Raw genomic sequence first — 18,043 nt, 5'->3', positions numbered from 1 at the left:
TGTCAACGTGATTTCTAGCCTCCATGTCTACATTCCAGGTAGCAGGAAGGAAGAAGAAGAGGGGACGATCCCTCCCTTTAAGGAAACTTCCCGGGAGTTTCACATGACATTGCCAGTTACATCTATGTGCCAAAACTTAGTCACGCTTGGTGTAACAAAGGCTTGGAAATTACAGTCTTTATTCTGAGCAGCAAAAACTATGGGTTCTAGTTCTTTTTTTTTTTTTCTTCCCATGCTTAGTTACGGGTTCTATTTCTAAGGAAGAAAGGGAAAAACAGATTTTGGGGGTGGTGTAACTATCTCTTCCACACAGATAATCATAGTGATCTTCTTTCATTGTGTTAGAAACAAGACAACAGACCCAAAATGGAGTGACAGATGCTAAGCCCCACATCACCAAACTTAAAATACAGTTTCAGCTCTCCCAGAAATGGAATCATATGCCAATCAGGAACTGCCTGATCAAAACTAGTGAAGGAAATCTGCCTGATAGATCCCCTGCCATCCCCTAAAGGAAAGTAATCCTGCAATAACCAATCAGCTCTTCTGCCTAGTACAACTTCCTTCTTCCTGCTCCCTTCTGCCTGTAAACGTCTTTCATGTTGCAAAGCACCTCAGAGCTTCTCTCTACTTTCTAGGTGGGCTGCTGCCTGAATCATGAGTCATTTAATAAAGCCAATTAGATTTTCACATTTACTCGGCTGAATTTGGTGTTTTGAACACACATGAAAGTCAGCTGGGGCATTTCCCTGATGCTCAGGTTTAGTCCTTTCAGTGTGAACCTCAATTTTGATGACAGCAAGTTTAGAAGGTGAGAGAATAGTAGTAAGAAGATTGGCTACTTGTTGCCCGTTTCTGATTGGGATCCCAGAGGACACACATCTTAGGATAATAACTCGAATTACAATGATGACATTCTACCAGGACATATCAGATTTTTAGGAGTTACATGATTAATTATATAAATTATAATTATATGAATAATGTCCAGAACATTTATATACCCATACAAACTCAACATAAGGCTTAGCATTACTTCTATTTTGGCAATGCTTCCCATGTAATGTAACATATCAAATAAGCCTAATTAATAAATCCATTGAAATGTTGCCAGAACTGTCTGGAAAAATGCCAAAGTTTCTTCCAGGTTAAAAAGACTTCATTTAGAACTTGCCTTGGGAAGGGGGCACCTGGCCGGCTCAGTTGGTAGATCATGTAACTTGGTCTCAGGGTCATGAGTTCAAGCCCCACCTTGGGCATGGAGCTTGCTTTTAAATAAGGCGAGGAGGGGATTTGCCTTGGGAACATTTGTCAAAAATATCAAAAAAGCTTTTAAAGCACTTGTGAAAATGGGATCACAGATTATTATAAAACAATAATTACCTGTTGACAAAACTTCACTCTCCTAATATCAAGACTCGGTTTTCCCAATTATTGAAAGAACTGATAAGGAGAGCAAACATAGGAAATTATTGTGATAAAATGAAGAATCTTTGTTTTCTGGGTAAAGGAACTTTCACAATCTCTTATCAAAAGGACACCAAAAGCCAAAAAAAAATTTTCCTTTTAGCAGAGAAAACCAAATTCTAATTTTGCACCAGCTCACTTTTGTAGCCGGCCTCAGGAGTACAAGAGCACCAGGGGTCCCAAACTGACCAGGTTCAGCCACTCGCTGCTGACAAAACCTAAAGGCAGAGAAACGAGTAGAGGTGAAACAAAGGAATTTATTTCAGTGAGGCCACCACCGGGCAGACAGAGGACTAGTGACTCAAATACTGTCTCCAAAGTGCCGAAACTTCGAAGTTTACAGAAGAAAAAGCGGAACAAAGGTCAGGAGTAAGTGCAGGTGGGCAGCAAAGTTCAGCTCATCATTGCCATAGGTGGGGTCTTGCTGGCTCAAGACAGTCCTTATTGCTTATGGGAGGGGGGGTGCTGGGTAGTTTCAGTTCCCATCAGGGGGCACTTTGCCCATAGGGTCTTTTGCCCGAGTTAAGAGAGAAGCTGGAAAGAACTTAGTTAGAAAGTTTAAGGTCAAAATGGAGGTAGTTGAGGTCCTCTTTCACTTTTGATATTAAAATATATTCAAATAAATAAATAAAGATACATTCATTTCAACCTTAGTCCTGAACACACATAAAATTCCTTTCCAAAGACTCATTTTGAACTTTCTTTTTCCTCAAAAAATGCATCTCCATTCCCTATATCTTCTTTTACCGAAAATTCATCTCACTTTCTTTGCATATGAAGATTCTCCCCTTACTATTTCTAGTAGCTTCAATTACATATACGAATGAGAATTCTTAACCCTTAGAAACCTTAATTTCTAGTGAAAACCAAAAAATAAACAATTGTGAACGGTATTAGCAGTCTGTGGCTTGACAGACTTATAAATACTTTTTATAATTTCTTTTTTTTTTTAGATTTTACTTATCTGACAGAGAGACACAGCAAGAGAGGGAACACAAGCGGGGGGGGAGCAAGACAGGGAGAAACAGGCTTTCTCCTAGTAAATGTCTCAGCATGGCACAAAGCGTGTTTACTAATACAAAAATCTTTAGCTTCTCTGGAATAAGCTAAAAGTGGATAAACCTATGTTCAGTAATTTAATCTTTCCATATTTTATACCTTATTTGGAAATGATCTAGATATTCCATAAATTTCCATCATTTAATCTGACTTAGCAAAACTCTGAAATTTCAAGCTACCAAAGAGATTTAGGAAGCTATTTTTTAAGGACACATATCACGAAATACAATTATTCTTAAAGATTTTATCTACAAACTGGTATTCCACTTACATCTAAATCATTTGCTTCCAACATGCAACTCTTGATCTTGGGGTTGTGAGTTCGAGCCCCACATTAGGTGTAGAGCTTATTTAAAATCTTTAAAAAATAAATACATAAAAAATAAAATGATCTTATCTATTTGGAATGTTCATAATGGCCATTGTAATTCTGGGTCATTTTTAGTAAAATTTTGCCAGCTTGTTAGATCTCCGAAACTTATGGGACTATACTTTTTTTTTTTAAGTAGGCTCTACCCCCAGCATGGAGCCCAATGCTGGACTTGAACCCACGACCTAGCCCAATCAAGAGCTGGAAACTCAACCAACTGAGCCACCCAGGCATCCCTCCAGGACTATACTTTGTATATATAAAACAAGCAGGTAGGCTGGGAGGTCACATACTCACTCACCTCTCTGGATATAAAGGATCCCATTTCTTTTTTTTTTTTTAAGATTTTATTTATTTGAGAGAGAGAGAATGAGAGATAGAGAGCACGAGAGGGAAGAGGGTCAGAGGGAGAAGCAGACTCCCTGCCGAGCAGGGAGCCCGATGTGGGACTCGATCCCGGGACTCCGGGATCATGACCTGAGCTGAAGGCAGTCGCTTAACCAACTAAGCCACCCAGGCGCCCAAGGATCCCATTTCTTTTAGCTAGGCCTTTCGGTTTCCCAGAGCCACACTAATAATCCGAAGAGTAGGGAAAGGGCTCAACGAACCTGTAGGCCCCAAGGAATGGGGCCCACAGCTGCCACCAACAGTTCCTAGCCCGCAATCTTGGAATCAGGGAACTGATGAGGGAAAACAACTCTTTAAAGGCCTGAGATAGGGACGCCTGGGTGGCTCAGTTGGGTAAGCATCTGCCTTCAGCTCAGGTCATGATCCCAGGGTCCTGGGATGGAGCCCCGCATCGGGCTCCTTGCTCAGCGGGGAGTCTGCTTCTCCCTCTCCCCCAGCCTGCCACTCCCCCTGCTTGTGCTCTCTCTCTGTCAAATAGATAAAATCTTTAAAAAAAAAATAAAGGCCTGAGATCAAAGGGAAGCCATTTTAGATTTCCTTCTAAGTCAGGATGACTGTACATAAACTTTGTTTAAACCAAAAGCCTGATTTATGGCCCACCAGGCATAGGTTGTGCACCTGCTTTGTGAATGAGTAGCCTAAAGGGAAAACCCATCTTGCCCTTGAGATTCATCAATGCTCCTGCTCCCTGCGTTCCTTGGTGTTAAAACTCCTGATTCCTGCCAATATGCCTATCTATAATCTTCCGAGCTTTTACAAGATGTAAAAAAAACGTATAAGCCTGTAACTGTTCGTTCTCCGCAGCACCTTCTTCCCTGTGAAAAGTGTGTTTCCCAGGCAGCTGGACTCGACTAACACGCCAATCAAACTCCCTTCACTTTGAGAAATTCCAAAAGGTTTGTGCATTTTGTGCCGAGGGGACCAACCAAAGGGCCGGGGTTTCTTTCTGGCTTCCGAGATACCCACGTAGCAATAACATTTATCTACACAAAGCAAGACAAACACAAGCACCTTAATGTATCAGCAATAACTAAGAGGGATCACTGCCTCCGGGCCACAAGAAGACGCTCTGTGCACCACCACCAAGGCCGTGGAATATTGGATTGGGGAAAGGATTGGACCAGCAAACCCCAAGGAATGGGGACTGCAGACCAATTCGAAACAAATGGGGCACTGCGGACTGAACCATCAGCCATTCCCACAGTGGAATCCAGAGATGGAGTTAGGGCATGGGGTTTTTCCACCCCAGGGCATTGCAATCTGAAAGGCTAGAGGCTTGACTCGACGACATAGACGCACCGGTCCGCCAACTAGGTTGGGCTCTGGCCGGAACCCGCCTGCCAGGTCAAGCTGACCTGCCCTGTTAAGGAAAGCCAATTATTTTCGGAGCTTGAAAGCAAAAAGAGCTAAGCTCAACCGAGAGGAACTTACCACAGCCGTTGGAAACGGCCAGAAACACGGTGAACTCAAGAGTTCTCTGGGCCCCACGGCTGTTTCTCGTTGTCCCCAAATGCCAGGGGACGTTGGCTTCTGATCCCGTTGTTGACACCAAATTCATTAGAAAACGAAACTCAACCAAGTAAACTGGAAGATGTCATTGGCTTTACTGTTTCACGAAATGGGCAGCACTCCATCTAGCAAGTAGAGGAATTATACGAAATGGAAGCCTCTTATAGGAGGGAGGGAGGGTGGGGCAAAAAAGTTATTAACAAAAAAGAACAAAGGGTTATTTCAGGCCAGGACATCTTTGTGGGGGGAAGGGACCGCAGGGTTTTTACCAACGCAGATTACCTTACCAGGGCCAATCAGTGAATTTCAGACTAACGGTTACAAGGTCACATTCCTAGGAGACTTGAAACTGTAATTAATCTGAGGGTCATAAGTTCGAGCCCCACGTCGGGTGTAGCGATTACTTAAAAATAAAATATTAAAAAAAAAATCTCCTTAACATAGTTTACAAGGTCCGATAAGATCGGTCCGCCCCTACACCACATTCATCTCCCCCTATTCCCTGCATTGCTCACTCCACTCCAACATTGCCAGTCTCCTCGCTGTTCCACAAACAAGTCAATCATATTTCTCTTCGTTTTCAGCCTTATTTTTCTGGAGTGCATAATAAAAAATGTACTTTCAGAAAGAGAGGTAAACTTCTTTCTTTGCTTATTTGATGATTTTTTTTTTGCCTTCATAATGATTAATAACTTCCCTTGGTAAAGAATTTTGGGCTCAAAACAATTTTTCTTCCAAACTGTTTTCTTCCCAACACCTAATACTGAAAATTTTTCAAACCTACAGAAAATGTAAAAGAATATTTTCATCAACAGGGTGCCTGGGTGGCTCACTCAGTTAAGCATCAGACTCAGTTTAGGGTCAGGTCATGATCTCCAGGTCCTAAGATTGAGCCCAGCGACTCAGCATGGAGTCTGCTTCAGAGTCTCACGCTCCCTCTCACTCCGCCCTCCTCTCGGCTGGTGCGTGCCTGTGCACGTGCTCGCGGGCTCTCTCTCTAATTAAAAAAAAAAAAGAATATTTTCATCAACACTAATACACCCTTCACTAGATTCACCAATTGTGCATATTGCCACATTTTCACACATCTTCAGTATTTGGTTTTTTTCTAAATTATTTGAAAATAAGTTGAAACACTCATGATATTCACCTCAAAGAATTTCTGCCTGCATCTCCTAAGAGTAAGAAAGTTCTCCTACAAAACCGTAGTACCATGATCACATCCAGGATGACGAACACTAATGAATAACATCACCAAATATATAGCCCACATTTGAATCTTCTCAATTGTCACCATGTCTATAGATTTTTTATCTTACAATCCAGAATCCAATCAGGTTTCTCAGGGTTCGGTCTTTATGTCTTTTTATTCTCTTCATCTTCAACAGCACTCTTGCTTTTTGGTTTCTTTTCAACGTTGACTTTTTTTTTTTTTAAGGATCCAGGCCAGTTGTTTTGTAAAATACCCTTTGTCTGGATTTGTGTGATTATTTCCTCATGATTGGATTCAGGTTAGACATTTTTGGTAAAAGCATAGCACACGTGAGACTGTGTACTTACTACATCACATCAAAAGACATTTTATATTAGATTCTTTTTTTGAGTGAGCTCTACACCCAATGTGGGGCTCAAACTCACGACCCTGGAATCAAGAGTCACATGCTCTACTGACTGAGCCAGCCAGGCGCCCCTATATTAAATTATTGATAATTGGTGATCTTAAGTTTGATCATTTGGTTACGGTGATAACTACCGGATCTCTCAACCGCAAAAAAGAAAAAAAAATGTTTTTCCTTTATAATTAATAAAATAATCAATGGAGTCCTACTGGGAGACCATGTGAATAAACTGTTTCTTAATAATCTTTCACTCAAGGTGTTCAGCGTCTGCTGAGATCTTTGCTTAAACCAATTATTACAAGAGTTGAAATGGTGTTATTAAAAATAAATCTATGTTTGCAACCTGATAGTTTCTGTAAAGAATAACTCTCCTTTTTAAAACTCCTTTCTCCCAATATTTTATTAATTTATGTTGTCATAACACAACGGACTAATGCATTTTTATTAACCTTTATCAATTATCATCAGAATCCTTTTGATGTTCTAACTGTTCCGGTTTGATGAGGCAACACGACTTATGGCAAACCTAAGTGTCTTCTGATCAGTAAATAGCATGTGGACTGGTAGAAACTATAAATGAACTATAAATACTTGATGCAAATGCCATAAGTTGGGGCTTCCCTAGGTGTGGTGACTGTTGCAGTTGGGCATGTCCCATAGGAGGGACCCTGGATATCATGCCTGTGAATAAGTTATTGGCTCCTGTGGGCATGCGGCTGCTACTCCAGGATAAGTTCCATACCTGTCTGATGTGAAACTTCTGCCCTTGCCCCTGAACAACCACTTGCAGGACTGATACTATTTGCACTGCTCTATGATCTGTCTGCTACTGCAGGGTATCCTGCGGCTGAGCATTCTGCCCTGCTGGCAAGCTGGATCTCTCTGAGCAGACTGATACCAGAGGGGACCCATAGTAGTTTTGTGAGTGTGAAGCTTTCGTTGAGCCCATGAAAATCCATAATGGGAACTGCACTCTTTTAAAATAGAATACTCAGAAATCTTACTCCCATCCCTACCCCCACCATTACATTGTCACACTTTTCTCCATTTATGATTTATCCTACCTATGTTTCTCTTTGCAAATAAAGGTACAGATTTTTTTCTTACACAAAGGTACAAACACACAGACACACACACATATATATAAAGGTATATATCCTGAAAATCACTCATATCAGTTCATAAAGAACATCCTCATTCTTTTTTTTTTTAAAGATTTTGTTTATTTGAGAGAGAGAGAGAGCGCGCACAAGCGGGGGAGGGGGGAAAGAGAGAAGCAGCCTTCCCACTGAGCAGGGAGCCCGATGAGGGGCTCAATCCCAGGACCCCAGGGCTGTGATCCAAGCCGAAGGCAGATGCTTAACCAACTGAGCCACTCAGGAGCCCTTTCATTCTTTTTTTTTTTTTTTTAATGGCTGCATAGTGTTTCACTCTATAGACATATCAAATTTATGCAAGCAGTTTCCCATCGATGGGCATGTAAACTGTTTTTATTTTTGCTATTAAAAATAAGTTCACAGTAAATAACTCTGGGCATATGTTTGTCCTGTTTGTTGAGGTGTACGGTTAGGGCAAATTTCTAGAAGTAGGAATGCGGGGTCAAAGGGTGAATGCATACGTGATTTTGTTAGATAGCACCAAATTCCTCTCCACAGGGGTTGTAGCATTTTGCGCTTGAGCTAGCAATGAATGAGAGTGCACTATGTGTCTGCAAAGAAGAACATTTTCAAACTCGGTTGATGTTGTCCCCAGAAAATGCATAAAACTAAGTCTCTGTGAAACAAAATTAAGAAGTCATAAGGAGAAGCTACGACAAGATATATGTGGCATCAATGAAAAGTGAGCTGGATGAAATAAAAATTTAAAGTTCAAGAAAAACCCTAAACTGAAATGGCATTGTCATTTGCCAATTCTGCCAATTCTGCAGTAGAAACAGTAAAAAAATAGAACTGCAGAGGAGTGCCTGGCTGGCTCAGTCATCAGAGCGCCCAACTCTTGATCCCAGGATTGCGAGTTTGAACTCCACATGGGGAGGGGAGCCTACTTAGAAAAAATAAAACGAAACAATTAAAAAAGAATTAGAAGTGCAGAAAATTAAATCACTAATACGAAGGATAAATGTGATTATCTGTCTCAGAATTCAGAAAAGGACGGAGACATGACAATCATAAAGGACATAGAAAGATGCTCCAAAAACATAATTTTAAGTGCTTCTCAGGAAGAAACCACTTAGAACAAATGCAATAATCCAAATTAGAGTAGAAGAAAATTGTCCTAGCATGGGGATTAATTAAAACCCCAAATTAAAAATCCACAGATTGAAAGGGGTTATGATACCACACGCGTACACTCATACACACACAGATCCACATTATCCTCACAAAATTACTTAATTTCAGGGATAAGTAAAACCATTTCCTATAAATATTCTGGAAATAAAGACATCTTTTTAAAAAGATGTTAGGAGCACCTGGCTGGCTCAGTCAGTAGAGCATAGGACTCTTGATCTAGGGGTTGTGAGTGCAAGCCCCACCTTGGGCATAGCATTTACTTAAAATAATAATAAGAAGAAGAAGAAGATGTTAAGTGAGACTTTCCTAGATTAATGTTTAGGAATAATCACCACCCCATTAATTGATGAAATGATTCTAAACTTCATTTAAACATATAGGAATATATTAACAGAAAGAATATGTAAGAATATCATAAATAATTTATAAAGAAGGGTATTGGGAAGGGACTAATTCTTCTATCTGGTAAAATCTACTATGAAGCAGCTATAAGTAAATCAATGTGACATTGGTAGCAACGTGGAGAGAATATGCATGTAAATATAACAGAAGAGATGGTCCAAAGCCAGATCTCAGTATTTATATGAGATAAACAAATCCATGGAAAATGGAAGGATTTTTCTTTTCTTCTTCTTTTTTTAAAAGATTTTACTTATTCATTTTGAGAGAGCAAGAGAAGGAGAATAAGACAGTGAAAGAGCACAAGCCAGGGGGAGGAGCAGAGGGAGAGGGAGAAGCCGACTCCCCACCTAACGGGGAGCTGGACAAGGGACTGATCCCAGGACTCCGGGATCATGACCGAAGGCAGACGCTCCACCGACTGAGCCACCCCAGGTGCCCCTGGAAGGATTTTTCAATAGACAGTTTTGTTATGAGTGGTTAACTGTTTGGGGGTGTGTGGGGTGTCTATTTATTTATTTGGTGCTGAAACCCAAGATGGAGTGTCTATTTAGATCCTCACCCTATAACATAACAAAATATACCCCAGTAGATTAGGATTGAATAAATTCTAAAATAACCAACCATAAAAAAAAGGAAACAGAATTCATCCTTCAGATCTGTAAGTTTAAAAGCAATGGAAGAAATTATTAAAAGATAGATACAAACACACAAATTTTAAATTTCTGCTTATGTACAATGCCATAAACAATACTAAAATATAAATTGGAATAAACTATCTGCAGTGAAAATACCAAGCAAGGGGTTAATATCTTATTGTACAAATCACTTACAGAAATCAACTACATAAAGGCATGAACTGATCATTCACAAAAGAAGAAATTGAAATGGCTAATAAATATCTGAAAAAAAGTGTTCCATCAGTAATCAAAGAAACACTGTTGCAAATAGCAATGCCATGCTGGTTTTTACCCTTTCAAGTTAAGAAAGTTTAAAAAGTTAGCTTCCTTAATGGCTTAATATGAGAGTGGGGGCAGTAAGAACTTAGCCATTTTTTTTTCTTTTTTTGAAGGAGCAATGAGAGCTTTGTTCAGATCCTACGGCCCTAGACTGTCATTCTCAGACTTTGTTGATGAAGTATAAATTCGTATGATCTCTTGGGCAAGTAATTTGGTGACTTCAATCAAAAGAGCTTTAGAAAAGCTCCCACTCTCTTACCCCATAATTTTAGGGGTTTTAGGACTCTATCTCAAGGAAATTCTAAAAAAGTATGTACAATATTTTATGCACAAAAATATTCATCTCCAAGTGATGCGTTATATTTAAAAATTAGAAAGTATTACATGCTTCATGTTAGAGGATAACAGTCCAGTAAAGTATGTCCATGACATGAATATAATGCAGTTTTTAGAAATTAAAATGTGAGTATGTATTGAATAATTATCTAAGTTTTTTGTATTTGCTTATTGAACCCTCACTACGAGGATACTGGATATCTTCCCTTGGCCCTTTCCGGGTGCACCCACTGCTCTTCTCCAGCTTCTTCTAACTGGTATGGGAGGCATCAACAGGATCCCTTGCCTTCTAGCGTCTGGTTGGGGTAGGTCAATGGAGAAGACCGCGGGAGGCAGGCAAGGAAATTTGGGTATTATTTGTCCTGGCTCCCTCTCTGTGAGTTTCCTGTGGCTGAAAGCCTCCCTGAACTAGAGGCCACAGCTTGTGTAGGCAGCCCCCACCAAACACCACTGTCCCCAGGTTCTGATAACTGTTCCCTCCCTTTACCCCTTCACAATGATGCCTTCTTGCTCTCACCTGCCTGGGGATATGGCGTGATTCCCTGTGGTTTCTCTTCATCTTGCCTACCTCTTTTAAAATATTTCCCTTTTTAAATTTTTTTTAAAGATTTTATTTATTTATGTGAAAGAGAGAGAGAGCACAAGCAGGGGAAGAGGGAGAAGCAGGCTCCCCGCCGAGCAGGGAGCCCGATGCGGGGGCTCGATCCCAGGACCCTGGGATCATGACCTGAGCTGAAGGCAGACGCTCAACCGACTGAGCCACCCAGGCGCCCCTAAAATATTTGCTTTTTGATAATCTCTTCAAATGATCTAATTAGAGTTTGCTGTTTCCTCCTGGAACCCTGACAGATACAACGGCTTATGAGATTCTGTATTTGAGGAGATAGGCACAGAGAAGTTAAGTAATTTGCCCAAGGTCACACAAGGGAGGACATAATAATTGTAGGGTATGTTGAAATTGTTCCTTTATTTATCTATTTTAAAAGAACTTTTATTGTTTTTATTACAAAAGATATACAAAATATGCAATACAAACAAATAAAATGAAGAGAATACCCATATTCCCACTCACCTAACCCATCCATTATTTATTTAATAGGACTCCCACATTTTTGTCTCCAGGCAAACTCCTGCTTTTCATCTCAGGCTCTGGGTTTAATTGTCTACTCTCTAACCTTCATCTGGATGTCTCAAAGTCACTTGAAACTGAATACGTCCAAAACTAGGCTCATGATCTTCCAGATTCTAGCCACAACCGAGTCCTGTCAATTTTACATGTAAATGTCTCCGATATGTCCACAGCTCTCCAGCTGCCATCACCCACCTTAGTCCAAGACACTATCACCTCTTTCTTTGAAGAATTCCAAGCTTTGGTCTCCCTGTATCTATCTACGCTTGTCCCCTTCAACCCATTATTTACACAGCAGGCAGATAGACCTTTTCAAAATGCAACCTAGTAGTCGTATCACCCCTCACTTAAAACCTTGCAATGGCTTCCACTGCTTTAGAACAAAGACCAAGGGTCTTACTATGGCCCAGCTAACCTCAGCAGTTTTGTCTTCTGTGCTCCTTTCCTCCCCTTGCTTAGCTCCACTGTCTGGCTTTCAGCTTCGCCAAGGAACCATGCTTCTTTCTACCACAGGGCCTTTGCCCACATTGTTCCCTCTTTTGGGGGCATTTTTTTTTAAAGATTTTATTTATTTATTTGAGAGAGAGAGTGCACGCAAACACGAGGGTGGGGGGGGGGGAACAGAGGGAGACAGGGAGAACAGATTCCCTGCTGAGCATGGAGCCCATTGGGGCTTGATCCCAGGACCCCAGCCGAAGGCAGACGCTCAACCACCTGAGCCACCCATGCCCTTTCTGGGACATTTTTACACACGTCCCCAAAGTTAACCTCCGGAGTGGTCAAGACACCCTAACACTTTCTTATCACTAGGAACCTTTCCAACATAACATTTATCAGAGCTTACTTGAACACATCAAGCATGTGGTTGCCTGTGTCCTTCACTAGCTCCTCTAGCAGACTGTAGGATAAAGGTCTCTGGATGTCTTGTGTTGCCTGCACATCCCCAGTACTTTGCCCTGTACCTAGCACATAATATGAAATCAAGTATTTGAATGAAAAGAAAGAAACATAACAGGGATAAGGACGAAGTTGGAAGAATCATATTAGAAAGGTCTGAATTCTTTATATCTATTATTTCCTCTTTCTTCGCTTCAGAGTCTAACAAGATAAAAATGATACCGATTTAGTCATGTCTCAACTACTTTTCTAGAAAGTAAAAGCTGTTAAAACTGGATAAAGAGGGGCACCTGGGTACTTCAGTCAGTTAAGCGTCTGCCTTCAGCTCAGGTCATGATCTCAGGGGCCTGGGATTGAGCCTGGCATCAGGCTCCCGGCTCAGCGGGGGTGTGCTTCTCCCTCTCCCTCTGCACCCCCCCATGCTCGCTCTCTCTCTCAAATACATTAAAAAAAATCTTTAAAAAAGTGGATAAAGAAAAGACTATATCTATATTCCCTTACAGTTTCTTCAACAAGATTGTTTGATACACAATTGGGGGAGCAAGGAGAAATATTTATAGGTGGGCACGGATTCTAGTTAACTTCCTGCTGTTCTCATCACTTACTCTAGATGTTATAATTGTATCTGTTTTGAGGGTTCTAGTGATGACAAAATCAGCTCTAAGAGGATAAAGTGGAAGTTTAAAGAAGGGATAAAACTAGCAAGAGGCTGGTTGTACAGTAAAATATGTTCACTAAATATCTCTTTTTGGTAGGATGGGGAAACACGCGTTTTTTTCCTTTATTTCAGCCCTTGATCTTCACTTTTAAAGTGCAGGTCCCACTTAATCTGATAGCTGAGGGGTTTTTGTTTTGTTTTGTTTTTAAAGACTTTATTTACTTATTTGAGAGAGAGAGAGAGCACATAAGGGGGGGGTGGCAGAGGGAGAAGTAGACTCCCCGCTGAGCAGAGAGCCTGATGGGGGCTCTGTCCCAAGATCCTGGGATCATGACCTGAACCGAAGGCAGAAGCTTAACTGACTGAGCCACCCAGCCGCCCCTGATAACTGAGTTCTTAATTTCCTCCCCTACTTGCTTTGATTTGGGTCAAGCACCTCAGCTTGGACAACCCCACAAAGAATCAATAATCGCCCAGTCTGCCCCAAGTGACAGTGCCCACTTCACCCCGCCCCCTCCCTAGGGAGGGGCCCGCGGCTGCGCACACCTCACCCAGCCTCTTGTGACGTCACAAAGGAGCCCACCCTAGTGTGCCGCACCCCTGCGACCCTCCCGTCCAGGTCCCCGTCCTTCAAGTACCCGCTTCCCTTAGCCCACCTGGCCCAGTCCTCGTTAGGGCGTTGAGAATAAAAGCACTAGGCTGAAACCCCCACGGGGTCGCCGCAGCGCCCTTCGGTGGCGTCGCCCGCCCCTCGGGGCCGGCGAGATAGGCGGAGCCAAGCTGCCAGCCCTAGGCTCCCCCGCCGCCCAGTGGGCTGGGCTCCTGGGGCGGCCTCGTGAGCGCGCGGGTCCGGGACCCCAGGGAGCTGGCGAGGCGCGCGCCCGTGGGGGAGGGGCGGGGAGCAGTACGTCGGCTCCCGCCCAGCGCGTTCCAGAACCATGAGAGCAAACAGCTCCGCCACCTCCCGAGGTGGTGGCGGTGAGAGGGGCCGCGAGGCGGAGCGCGCGCCCGGAGCCGGGGGCACAGCTGCCCAGATCTCCGACCCGGACTCCAACTTGGGCGCGGCCACATCCTCCGCGTCCGGGTCCAGCATCCGTTCTGAGTGGCGGACTTTCTCCAGTCCGTTTTCCAGCTTCCTGTCGAACGCGTCCAGAGCTGACCTCGGATACGAGAAGAGCTCCGGCGCGCCCGCCCAACTCGGCTCCAGTCCTGGCCCGAGGACCAACACAGACTCTAGGATTGGCCTCTGGGGCTTCGACGCCCACGGCCTGAACCACCAGATCCCCATGTCTGCCATCCGCCTGAGCACCGCCGCTGGGGCCGCCCCAGCCTCCAACCCGGACGCAGGCCATCCCCGGGTACCGGTACCAGGACCTGCCCCGCCCTCACGCCCCCCTCTAGGGTCGATGCCTGAGTCCACCCCGCCCGCAGTGCTCGGCCATCCCCGAGTATCAGTACCAGGACCTCCTACATCCACCAACTCTACCCGAGAGCCAGTGCAAGGTTCTGGCCCGCCCTTGACGCCCGGCTTCCGCAAGGTATCGATGCCAGCACCTCGTCCACCCAGTAGCACTCCCCAAGTGTCAGCAGACGGGATCGCCCCGCCCTCAGTGATCGGCTCCTCCTGGAGTTCGATGCGAGGACTTCCCACACCCAATAACTACCCCCTAAGGTCATTGCAAGGGTCCTTGCAGTTCTCAGGACCCCGCTCCCCCCGACTATCAGTGGACGGATCTCTTCTGCTCTCGGACTCCTCCCGAGTGTCAGTGCAAGGGTCCGACCCACCCTCAGTGCTCAGCTCCCCCCGGAGTTCGCTGCCTGGACCTGCCCCGCTCTCGGACTCCTCCCGAGTGTCGCTGCAAGGGTCCGCCCCGCCCTCAGAGCTCAGCTCCCTCCCGGCTTCGCAGCAAGGATCGGCCCAGTTCTCGGAGTCCTCCCGAGCGTCGGTGCAAGGGTCCACCCCGCCCTCAGTGCCCGGTTCTCCCCGGGATTCGATACAAGGACCTCTTACGCCCGGGAACAACCCCGGAGGGTCGGCACAAGGGTCCACCCAGCCCTCAGTGCCCGGCTCCCCCCGGGATTCGGTACAAGAACCTCTTACGCCCAGGAACTCCTCCCGAGGGTCGGCACAAGGGTCCACACAGCCCTCAGTGCCAGGTGCCCCCCGAACATCCGCGGAAGGATCGGCTCCACCCCCGGGCTCCCCTGGAGGAGCAGTACAAGGGGCCGCTCCGCCCTCAGTGCCGGGCTCTGCCCGGGTGTCGGTGGAAGAATCGGCTCCGCCCCCGGGCTCCCCCCGAGAGTCGGTAGAAGGGTCCGCCCCGCCCTTGGCCCGCTCCACTTCTATACCTACGCCCCGGGAGAGTCGCAACCAGAGCATGGCGAGTGGGGAGACGGCGAGTACCACGGCCCGCATGTTCGACGTAGTCGTGATAGGAGGCGGCATCTCAGGTCAGTATGGACCGTAGCGGTAACCTGAGGGCCCCTGGCCGGCCCTGGGTGGGGGGCTTGCGGTAGCGCCGCAGCATTTGGGGATCTCTCTCGCATGCTGGAGTGCAACAGTGCCTGGCCCCGGATCCTGCGAGGCGAGAGTGGGTGTTGGGCCAGTTTTGCGTGTGGTGTGAACTGGAGGAGGCAGAACAATAATTTTACTACTACTATTAAATACTAGCATTTAATTAGCTCTTGCTGTGCAGTTGTATTCGGTACTTTACTTGCATTTCCTCAATCCTCAGCAGTCCTGTGAGATGGGTATTCGCCCCCATTTTACAAAACCAAGTAACTGAGGTCTGAAGACTTTCAGTAACTTTCCAGAGGTCAGACCACTTAGCCAGAAAGTGGCGGAATGATTTTTTTCCATTCAAGACCTTCACTTCTAATACCTGAGGTGGCTGCTTCGCCTCACTGATTTCAGGTCCTTTGCCCTAAACAGAACATCAGTGTTGGGATTTTTGTAGTATTGAAGTAGTAATAGTGTTATTCTGGTTCTGCTCTTCTCCAAGCACTTTTCCTTAGAAAATTTGGTGAGTGAAGAGGAAGGAAGAATCGTTTAGTAAAAGTTTTTTTGTTTTGTTTTGTTTTTTTGTTTTTTAAAAGGAGAGAGAGGGTGGGCTCCTAGTTTTAACCTACTCCGGCTGTTTGTTTGTGTTTTTTTTGTTTGTTTGTTTGTTTGTTTTTTTTTTAGAACTTGTAGGAAGGTGTAGGGCATGTATTGCCCAAAGGGAATCCCTTTGTGAAGCAGAGGCCCACAGCCGGTCAGGGAATGCCCTGTTGTGTCCTTTCATAAGAGCTCCCAGTGACCGAATCCTGTCCTGTGTGGAGCTGGTGAGTCTGGGTTCCCCTGGTCCTGTCTTAGGTTTGCAGCTGACCAAGTACATGAGGCTTGCCTGTATCTTCCCGGAAACCTCATCATGACTGATATATTCAATTGTCACATAGGCTGTCATAACTGGAAAAATTTGAAATATAGGAATTGTGTTTGAGCCCCAGCTAGAATTCCACATGAATCTGCCCACGACCTGGGAGGGTGTTAATTTCTGAAATATACCTGCAGGATCCAATGTAGAAAGAGGGAGAAAGAAGGTGGAAGGGAGTAAGTAGGATGGCCCCGTAGTAGCCATTTGTATGTGTAATTTTTTTGGCGGGGGGAGACTCTGAACATGCTTAAAAATTAATTTTGAGAGGAGATAGCCTTTGACTTGGTCTCTTGAGGATCAACAGTCTGAATCGCCAGAGGAGAGGTTGGCCTGAGCTGTTGCTTTGACACTCCAGCCAGTGCTAGCAAAAACATGCCTGTATGTTGGAGCATCGGAGGAAAGCAGACCGTGGTGGAGAGTAAGAAAAAGAAGTATATTTCTCTTATTTCCATTCATTCATTCCTTCATTCATTCAACAAACACTTGCCGAGTGCCTGCAGTGAAGAGAACTGGTCTTTCCAAAAACCTAGTCCTCCCATGCATGCCTCCTAGAAGCAATGTGATTGTTGATCGCTGGGAAATCAATGTTCTGAATGTGTGGTGTATAAATTGATCGGTTCTCTCTCTTCCCCCATTTCCATACCATCCACATTTCACAATTTGGGGTTCTTTCTGGGATTTTATCTTTGTCCTTTTCTTGTTCTGTGCTCCACTATTCCTTAAGGAGCGTTTTGTCTTTTATTTTCCCTCTGCCTGATTACCTACTGTTTCTCCCTTTCCACACCTTCTTCCCGGTAGTTGGTCGTGAGCAGAGGTGGATTTACCCGGTAGCTGGCGACCCTCATGCTTTATGGTCTTACAACTGTAGGTGCCTTCTGCTTCTCATTCTGGATAAATAGCTTCATACTGTGTCTTGTATTGGTAATTTTGCATTCTTCTTTCTTAAAGAGGGCACCCAAATCATGAGCTTCAGGCCCCTCAAAACCTGGATCTATCTGTGATCACTATTAATCATTAATTTGTTTGTTTCATTTGGGGGAAAGGAGAGGGCCTTTCTTGCGCAGTAGTTCACACACCTATCCCAGCAGCTGGCTTCCAGTCCATTAGTGACAGTGGAAAAGGCATGGGGCTTCCTCTAATATCATTTCCGTCACTCAATTGGAGTGATTTTAACACCAAAACTGACCAGAAACATTGCATTCTGACTGTGATGCTTTCCCAAGATGGTTCACAACTAAAATTCAAAGTAGATACAAGTTTGGCTCAGGCTAAACCCTGCACACAGACTGGGTATTGCATGAGCAGCTGAGAGGCATTACTGCTCAAGGGGTTCTTGAGATGTCAGAAACACATCATACTTGCATGTACTTAGCAAACTTAATCCCTCTCTCAGTTTTAAATGCTTTGGGATATTTCTTATAACTTTTGTCACAACTTGCACACTTTAATATGCTACCCACACACTTACAATATATAGCTAATACTCAGCATCTGCAGTGTCATTACTTTTATATAACAGTGTAGCT

General features: G+C 44.3%; 1 protein-coding gene across 1 annotated transcript in view; it reads left to right on the top strand.

Annotated features, from left to right (window-relative positions):
- The first annotated feature begins 13,935 nt into the window (after window positions 1–13,935).
- LOC112812838 (amine oxidase [flavin-containing] A) overlaps window positions 13,936–18,043 on the top strand; it is a 69,148-nt gene continuing 65,040 nt past the window's right edge. Inside the window, exon 1 of the mRNA XM_025857812.2 lies at window positions 13,936–15,552. Within this exon, the coding sequence (XP_025713597.2) occupies window positions 14,040–15,552 (1,513 nt within the window). The 5' untranslated portion in view covers window positions 13,936–14,039. The remainder of the gene's footprint in view (window positions 15,553–18,043) is intronic.

Source organism: Callorhinus ursinus, unplaced genomic scaffold, assembly GCF_003265705.2.
Source record: "Callorhinus ursinus isolate GAN/ISIS: 27379988/994484 unplaced genomic scaffold, GSC_fseal_2.0 scaffold16, whole genome shotgun sequence".
NCBI lineage: Eukaryota > Metazoa > Chordata > Mammalia > Carnivora > Otariidae > Callorhinus > Callorhinus ursinus.
Note: the sequence above shows the minus strand (reverse complement) of the source record. Positions and strands in the feature narration are given on the sequence as shown.